This window comes from Brugia malayi (assembly GCF_000002995.4).
Source record: "Brugia malayi strain FR3 genome assembly, contig: Bm_v4_Chr1_scaffold_001, whole genome shotgun sequence".
Taxonomy (NCBI): Eukaryota; Metazoa; Nematoda; class Chromadorea; order Rhabditida; family Onchocercidae; genus Brugia; species Brugia malayi.
In genome coordinates, this window is record NW_025062475.1 from 4,620,523 (window position 1) to 4,630,360 (window position 9,838).

At 25.2% G+C, this 9,838-nt stretch overlaps 1 protein-coding gene across 1 annotated transcript; it reads left to right on the forward strand.

Annotated features, from left to right (window-relative positions):
* Positions 1-1,162: 1,162 nt before the first annotated feature.
* Bma-pal-1 (Uncharacterized protein) lies at positions 1,163-8,157 on the forward strand (the record flags this gene model as incomplete). The annotated part of the gene is made up of 4 exons (XM_043076549.1): positions 1,163-1,672; positions 1,916-2,024; positions 4,407-4,578; positions 8,112-8,157. The coding sequence occupies 4 exons, from the start codon at positions 1,163-1,165 to the stop codon at positions 8,155-8,157; spliced, it is 837 nt and encodes a 278-aa protein (XP_042932483.1).
* Positions 8,158-9,838: the final 1,681 nt, after the last annotated feature.

The following is a 9,838-nucleotide window of genomic DNA, read 5'->3' on the forward strand; positions in this document are numbered from 1 at the left end:
CATGACATTTTTTGTCAATTAAAAAACTGCATGAAATGAAAATCGAATGAATCTATAGAAAATATAAAATTGCTGAAATTTTTTGTTTACAGAAAACCATTCCGAAGATTTTATAAATATAAAAATTTCAATAATCTATATGCATATTATCCACACTTGACTATTCCCTTATCATAAATAAAACAACATGGACATTTCATATCATACAAATCTTCTCTTCTACTCATTAATTGGTTAGATCCCTAATCTATTATCAGTAGCAATTTACGATTAACATTAAAGAGCAATTTTAGCATTTCGGTATTCCTAGAAATGAAATGGAACTAAATTTGGTGATAATAATTAAAGTAACATAATTATGATGAAATAAAAAAGGGATCAAAAAAAAAGAAAGGTGAAAGAAATATATTAATAGTGTAGGGTTGATCACATGTGGCGTTGTGTCAAAATCGTAAATCTTCTCTGAAACATTTCGGGGTTAACTTTATCCAGAAAATAACCATCAACTATTATATTGGTTTAATTTAAAAAGGATTTACCGCTGGTAACATATCTCATTTCTCCTTTTTCCTTTACCTTCTTCCTTTTCTGTCTTATTTTCTTCTTCATATAACTTTTTAGGATGTTTCTAAAAGGCGGAAAAAGTGGGGTAAATGAATAAGAAAAAGGAGAAGGAAGAGGAAGAGGAGCAGAAGAAGGAAAAAAAAAATATACGTACGAGAGAGGATACACGGTAGATTGAATGACGCCACGCCCAGAAAATAAAAAAATTTTTTGGTACACTTCTTAAAAACGGTCCCATCCATATTGGACTAATCTTTAAACGAAGCAAAAAGGTAGGCTTCAAACGGTAATGCCATTTCACAACATAGTTACCATTATTCTTATTCTTATTTTTATTGAATATTTATTATTGTTATTTTATTATTATTATTATTATTATTAGTTATTAATTATTATTGTTGTTATGAGCATTAGCATTATTGTTATCACTATTATCATTATTATTAATTTAGTGATAGTAATGATATTGTTACCTGCTACTAGCGAAGATATCAACATTCAGGATTGGTTGTCAGTATCATTGTTATCATTGTCACTAGTACTGCTGTTTTTTGTTTTTATTGTTATTATTACAATAATTATTATTATTATTGTCAGTATGACAACACCGCCGAATTTTAACAGTGTGGCTATGTTACCTGGTGCGTCGTATTTCTATCCAACAACGGCATCACAAGCATCACCTAAATGGCTTACCGATGGAAATCATAATCATTATCATCTTCATCATAATTATCATCAACCGAATTCGGATGATCAAATCCCACGAATTGTTAGTTCGAGTGGTTTTCGAACTTTACCAGCAACCGATCATCTTAAATATTCTGCCGATGTTCGATGGCCTTCCGAATTTGCTTATTCGATACCAGGTATTCATCCAGCTGCAGCTGCAGCAGCAGTCGCTTCAGTTACTCCGTCTGCATCTGAAGCATATCCCACTGATCCATTTCCATCTACTTCAATGGCACAATTATCCGGTAACTGTTGCTTGAGTCGCTTTGATAATACCGGAAGTTGTTATTATCCAAATCCTGTCCTAGCATCTCCGTATACTACTCCAACAGCTAATGAACATTTTGCCGCTGCGGAACATATTGCTCATTGGAAGGTAAATTTTCAAAGAATTTATTTGAAAAAAAAAAGAAAATGATGCAAACTTAGACAAATTAATGATTATTTACACATCCATTTAATCATTTAAATCACCATAACTTTGCATTTGTAAAGTTAAGAAATCCAAAAAATTGAAAGTAGAAACAAATTTGCATTTTACATTTGAAATTGTAATAATTTCAATTCTTAAGAAACTGAGACCACATATTAGCTCAACCTATATTTCATCATTTTGTAGGTTCCAACTCTTGCTTATGCATCATTAAATGGCAAACGATCAGCGACAATTCGCCTCCAACAACAGCAATCTACTTCACCACCATATCGTACAGGTCCCGGTACTAATAGTAAGCATTTCAGCATTTTTATCAATTTGTATTTCTTCATTTCTTTCTCTTTGTGCTTATTTAATATTTTTCCCTTTTCTAGTAATTACTTCGTATAAAACTTACGATATCATTCATGAAAAAAACAAATTGATGGTAATTTAAAAAATTTATATAGAATTACTCCATGTTTCAAAGTAAGAAAAACTTTTTTGAAACGCATAATATCTGTTATCAATAAAGTAGAAATGATAAGGACATATCATATCAATATGACTTTCCATACAATTAAACCTTCAGCACTTTTTTTCATCCTCTCCTTCTCTCTTCTGTCCATAAAGAATAATTTTCCTTTCATTTTTTTGTCACATTTTAAAAATTATAAATTGATAAGAGATGGTTTCTTTTTCTGCTCCGATATTATTTAAAAATTTATTCAAAATTTATAATAGCTGTCATTTTTCTTTATTGCATATTTTCATAAAGATAAGAAAATGATTAATTAGAAATAATAAATAAGATGAATGTGAATAAAAAGTACAAGTCATCAATATGGTTGCATATTTGTGCCAGGTAAAAAAGTTTTAATCATTTTAATCTCTTTCTTATTTGTTTTTCTCTTATTGACTTTGACAAAAAAAGAAAGTGAAAAAGTAACCTGAAGTATTGTTATAGTAGAAATAATTTGTAAAGATAAGCTATCACTATTATCATTATGAAATGTATTAAATGAACTTTATTATTGATTCAAAATATACTAAATGAACTTAAATAGAAGATTTGCCGGATATTTTCTTTTTTATTTTGCTTTTTCAGTGAACACACTGGCAAGATACTTGTAATATTTATTAGTCATTAGCGCTTTTTAAAAAATTTAGCTAGAAATTAATAGCAATATTGTTAATAGCTCAAAGTATTATAGTTAATTAGTCACATATAATTAAGGATCAATAATTATTACGTGGTAATAATTTTGTTTTTTTTTGTTAACTTAATAATTATTTTAATTTATAACAATGCTGATCGTTCCCCTACTCGACAATCGATAACTTATAGTATCTTCTATTTCTTTTCTCAATAGTTAAATGAGAAAAAAAAAAAAGAAAAACGAAAAAGAAATTGCCAGAAACAAACTATTATTATTGTAATCATAAAATATGCATGGCGGATAATAATAGATTCTCGCACCAGAAGAAACACCGGTAGTTGTAAAAATTCCACATCGATGAAAAAGTAAGGTTATTTGAATGATTTACAATGGCATTAGCTGACATTTCGATGTATGTTTATACTTTAACTTCAGATACACGTGCGTATATATATACGCACACGTATAGATCGTTTCCTTTTTTTTCTTTGTGAGATAAAATAGAGAGTAGAAAAGAGTGAGAGAAGAAAACAGGGGAATGATACCAAATGCTGAAAATGATATAATGACAATTGAAAATTTAGACGATGTACTATGGAAATAATTTAAACAATTGCTATAATTAACATTACTTATGAAAAAAAGATAATCTAAAAAAATTTTTTTTAATCTTAAAATAGTGTCATCTTCATCATCAACTCCAATTACTTGATGGTATATTTATCAGTAAATGCCTAATACTTCATTCAGCATTTAACAACTGTTTGTCTTAGAATGCTTGATTAGCTCTAATCAATTAGTGAAATGGAAGAAATGAAAAAAAACATAGTTTTAAAGCCAATATACTTTTTAAATATGATAAAGATTCTTTGCCTTTTTTTATCTAAAATAAACAGATAGAGCATTAATTAAATGCTCGAGTGACATTAAATTAGTTCAAATAATTGTGGCATATTTATTGTAAGTTATCAATTTAGGTAAGTATTGAAAAGTTTGATCAATGAATTACAGTATTCCACTTTTTCAGTAAATTGGGAGATATTAATAATTGTTGTTCAATCTACCGTAACCCACCTTTTGCGTTATGTCGTTGTTTGGAGGAATTATCCTTGAAGGTCACCTGACTAATCATTTTTCCAAATACTATTGTTATGTAGTGCGGGGTTTCCAGGTAAGAAAGGAGAAGGATGAAAGTCATGAATAGATAGGTAATTGTATGGAAACTTCTGCAAAGTTATGAAATTTCAATTGAAGAACTATTTCGAAATTTTCCCATCGTATAAATTACGATAACTTTGACAATATGAAATTTTAGTGTGAAGAAAAAGAATAAAAGAAAAAAAATTCGTAACATTTTCTTATTAAGAAATATTACAATGGGAAAAGTCAATTTTATAAATTTAAAGCGAAAAAGAGTTTATTTAAATTTTTGACAAAAACGAAAGCAAAAATATATTTACATTTTATTTCGTTCAAATTATTCTCTTTTTTTCTTCTCTTTATTCCAAAATGGAATAAAAATTTATATTTTTTAGATGTAAGAGTGCGAACAAGTGAAAAGTATCGTATGGTATATAGTGATTATCAACGATTAGAATTGGAGAAAGAATTTCGTACATCACAATTTATTAATTCCGAACGTAAATCACAACTTTCATCAGAATTGCAACTTACTGAAAGACAAATTAAAATATGGTTCCAAAATAGGTTAGTTTTCACGTGATAAAAAAAAAAAAGATTATGTTAAAAGTGATAAAAAATGATAATATGTTTGTATTTCTTTTTTTTTTTTAAGAAAATAATTTTAAAAAAAATTTTAAAATTTTTTTTAAAAAAAAATAATTTAAAAAAATAATATATATATATATTTATATATATATTTTATTGATATGTTATTTATTTCAGTCCGATGGTATAAGTTTTCATTCTTTTAAAAAATAACCTAAAAAGATTAAAGAAATAATAAATGAAATAATATTGATAATTATGGATATATCTTCTTTATCAAAAATGGAATTTGTAGAAGTTATTGCAGAATTTTTAAAATAGTCCGCTCTGTATTTCTAGTTTAACGATTTTTGTTATGGAAGAACTAATTAATTAATTAAGTGTGAAAAATTCACATTATCTGTTTCAAAGATTATTAGAAATACTCCTGCTTTTTTGACTTAAACTAAATTGTCTTTCCAGTGAAAAAGAAAAAGTAAATGAATTCAATTTAATTCAGTTATGTATTTATTTTCTCTAATATTTGCTGATTTTCGCTTTCTATTTAAAGACAAAATCTATTCATTAAATTCAAATCCATAAATTACCGATAATTTTTAAAACGAAATATTGACAATACTATAAATTAATCAATTAATATTTTAGCCGACAAAGTGTTTTTGTTAATCAAGATAATGAGGAATCATTACATGTTTCATTAAGGTAAATTTGTTTGCACTGATAATATCACAATTCTATTCCTCCCACAACTTTCCCTCTTCTCCCTTCTTCCTTCCTTCCAATTTCGCGTTCACTTTTACCTAATCAAATGCTGGATAAAAGGAAGTGGAATATCGGAATAGAAGAAAGTGAGCCATTTGCTAAAAGGTTGCGACAATTACGCAATACAAAGATTTGATTTATGTTTTGGGACAGTTGCGCATATAGACAGATATGAAGTGTATAATAAAAAGTTGATCTAAGGATAAAAAAATATACACAAAAGATATTTTCTTCTTCTATTTTCTTCATCTTTTTTTTTCCATCAATATTTAATGAACATTTTAACCTTTTGTTAAAAAAAGTTTTTTCAAAAGAATTTTATTTTATTAAAAAGTGTACATATTCTTTATTTTATTATTATCGTTTTTATTATTACTGTTGTTGTTATTATTATTACTAACATTATCACTGTAGTTTAAATGAAGTAATCGATGAAATTAATAAAATAACTATCAAATCAAGTTTATAAATTGTTAATTTGACGGATATTTTGTTGGCTTATCCTTTATGTTATGCATTCATTTGTCCTTTAAAAGGTTTGTTTTTACTTTATTGCTAGAACTTAAAATCATTTAATTATGATATCTGATTAAAAGAAATTGCAGAAATAAAAATAATTACTTCAAATAAGTGTTTATTTTGATATTATCCAAGATTAATTAACTCATAAATATTTCTTTTATGTAATTTATCATTAATCATTCACGCTTACTTGCTAGATTTCATTTATATCTTAAAAAAAATATGAATATTTTCATAAATTTCAAGCATTCAAACTTCATTCTAACATTCTTCACATATATGATTGATCAATATTCTCTCCTTTTCTTTTTTCTTCTTTTTCTTTTGTTCGAATTTTTCAAAATCCCAATTAAACATGAAATTTTTGAAAAAGCCATTTTGAAATGCCTGAATCGCTTCTGGCATACTTTTATTAAACCGATAGATAATTAGTAAAATTTAAAAGAACGAAAAATAACTGTTGCACGTTTTTATGGCGTAGTAAACTATTAATTGCAACGAAAAATTTCTGGCGGCAAAATAAATCTATCAAATATTTCTCAAAAAAAGAAAATTTTAAAAAGTTATAAAATTGTTTTACTATCTTTTTTTTCTCTCTTTTACAAAGCGATTTGTATTTGACCGAAAGATAATTGTTGTAATTACTATGGAAACTTTAAATAATTTCAGGCAATACATTTCTTCGGTTTTCCTCATTACCTCTTTTCCTTCCCATTTCATGCTTGTTATAGATACACAATCATAAAATAATTTTTATTTTAAATTTTTTTTCAAAATTTTATTAATTTCACTATAGCTTTCAATGTGATATGTTGAAGTGATAAATACCCTATTACAAGTATTATTATTATTATTATTACTATTGCTATTTTATCATTATATTATCATTATTGTTATTGTTATTATTATTATATTATTATAATAATATTTTTATTTTATTATTATTGTTTTTATCGAAATAATTATGTCCAAATTCTTTATAAACCAAGGTAGTAAATTTAAACTAAACAGTTGCTGCCTAATAGCTTCGAATTTGTTTCAAAGAAAAAGTATTCAACAAAAGCGATTAATTTTATTGTCGAATTATAAATTTTTCAAAAAATGAAAATCTCGCTGTTTTTAGAATATTAAAAAACCAACTAAAATAACATTTTTTTTCGAATTGATGATTTTTAAACTTATGAATTTATCATTATAAGTAATGAAATATCGTTATTTGAGATTTTCATGTGAATTAATCAGCTGTTATCTTTTGTTTCCTCTGAAAAAAAAAAAAAAAAAAGAAAAGAACTTATTGCTAATTTTTTTTCTGCTCAGAATGCGCCAAATTTTTATTTATTCTAAATAATATTAGCTATAATACAATTTATCTTTGTAAGTATTGTTTGCGCTTCCTCCATTCTTTGCATCAAATTATCCCAGCTTAGATATCCTCTTAACCTTATTGCTACGGGGTCAGCACCTATTATACTTATCGATACATCTTCCGTCGTATGCTAATAATACTTTGTTTCTTTGTCGGCAATATTTGTATAAAAAATAATGAAAGTATTAAAAAAATTCATCCCTCTATACTCATACCATCTAGTTGGGACTGAGCAGGGACATTTCGAATTACTTTTAAATTATTTAATTATCAAAAAAAAAATTGGAGTGGATAGGAAAAAAGATGCAAATAGATGTAAATATAATAAAATGAAACCAAATGAAATTAATCAGAATCAGGATTGATTATTAAAATTGCCATGAACCAATTTTAAAAATTAATTTGAAAACAATTTAATGAAAAAATTTGAATTTTGTTGCATATATTTGAGATTAGAAAAACAGTTTAATTTAAGTGATTTAAATAAATAATTTAGATGACTTTTTTATTTTACCACACTTTTTATTTTTCCCAACAATTAATTTTTTGCTAAAATTTTTTTTTAACTTCGTAATGTTATCTTTAATTCATTTCTGAAATTGGTGCTTGTAATTTCAATAATCCGTTCTAATTTTGATAATTTCATTTATCCTCTTTTCTTAAAAAAAATATTCACTCTAATTTGTTGGATTTAATTTTTTTTTTTGGACATTTTTTTGGAATGAACAGTTTATCCATACTTTTTTTCAATTAATTTGGATAGAAACATATTTAAATTTAAAGCAGAAATTTCGAGCCTAAAGTTTTTTTTTTGATTGTCACACTTCACTAATAATTCCAACTTGAATTTGTTTATTTACAGGAGAGCAAAAGATCGTCGTGAAAATAAGAAGACGAGAATGGTGTGAAATATTTATTGAACATTTGATAGCTTCCGCTAATCATTTTTTTTTTTTTTTTTTGTTAAATTATTATTATGCGTGTTAAATTTTTTAAATAATTTAATAATTAATCATAAAATAATAAAGTGTTATACCATTTTTGTTAATTTTTTTCATCACTTATAATGTTTAATAATGTTTTGCTCTTCAAATAACAAAAAATAATGCTCCAATTTTTTTTCTTAGAAACAAAAAAAATTACTTCATAAGCAGGTATATTAAAACAATCAATAGATTAATTTTATTTTTAAATTTAAAACAATAAAAAATTTTTTTTGTTGAAATGATTCAACAGAATTCTTTTTAAACAATACAGAAAACATGAAATAGAATGATAAAATTATTTCCCTCATAGCTATTATACCTAAGTATATTTGTTACTTAATTCATATTTGTGCCAACATATGTTGTTAAATTTTAATCTTTTCCTTTTTCAAATTTTTTTCAATCTTTTTTTTAAATTTTTTTCAATCAAAATGTTAATTATTCTTTAGCATTAATTCACTTATATATCGCCAGGAAAGTCTGTGATTTAAATGTACCTCCTTATCATTTCGCTTTTTTTCATCCTTTTCTTTTTCTTTCTCGTTAAAGTAATAAAATTACTTTTGATTTTCTTCATTTTGCTTATGCTTATTAACAATTTCAGTCTCATTATAATTCACTTTCTCAAATGTACTTACATCAATTTATATATTGATATGTATATATATGTATATATATATATATATATATATATATATATAAATATAATCACTTACGCAGGTTATTATACAAAATGAATTCAGGGTTCACTTTTTTCGTTTTTTTTTTAATATCACATGATTTTCCATGCAATTTATCCATGTCAATTTCATATTTGATATTACGGGATTACCGTATACATTATTTCTAATTACTGCTAATTATTTAATTCTGATAATGAAGTTTCATATCTCTTGTTTTTCTTTATGATTCGCCATCATTATCATTATCATCACCATCCATCACCATCATCAATCATCATCATCATTGTCATTTAAATGCCACATTGTTTTTATGGTGTATTAATGTGAAATAAACGGAGCATAATTATTATAAAAGGATGAATGATTATTGAGGATTACTTAATGATTAGACATTTTGCAAAATTTAAGATTTCATAAATTGAATTTACTATTAAGTAAACTAGAATAGTTCGATACTAACTGAACTGAAGCAATTAATCATATTATTCAGCATTATATTTTGGTATTTGTTTAAAATTTTTGTGCTCAAAAATAAAAAAAAAAAACAATGAAAAATGAATAATTTGGAAATTTAACGAATTCAAAAATTGTTGATCATTTTTTTAAATTAGAATTTCTTTAAAGATATAGAAAGAGGATATAAATTTAGTTCATTCATTAAAAATAAAGGTTAAACAAAAGAGAAAGTAAAAAAATATTTCAGAGCAATCTAAAGTATAGTTTATGATAAAGTAAAAGAGAATTGATATAACAAAAAGCAAACACCGACGCGCTACGACAATTACGCAACAAACAGATTTGATAGATTTGATTTCCTTAGTTTTTTCACACGTGTACGTTTTTCGCATTGTAAATTGCAAATAAAAAAAATGTATCTTTCGTAAACATTGAAGGGGCTTTTTTAATTTTTTTCTTTTTTT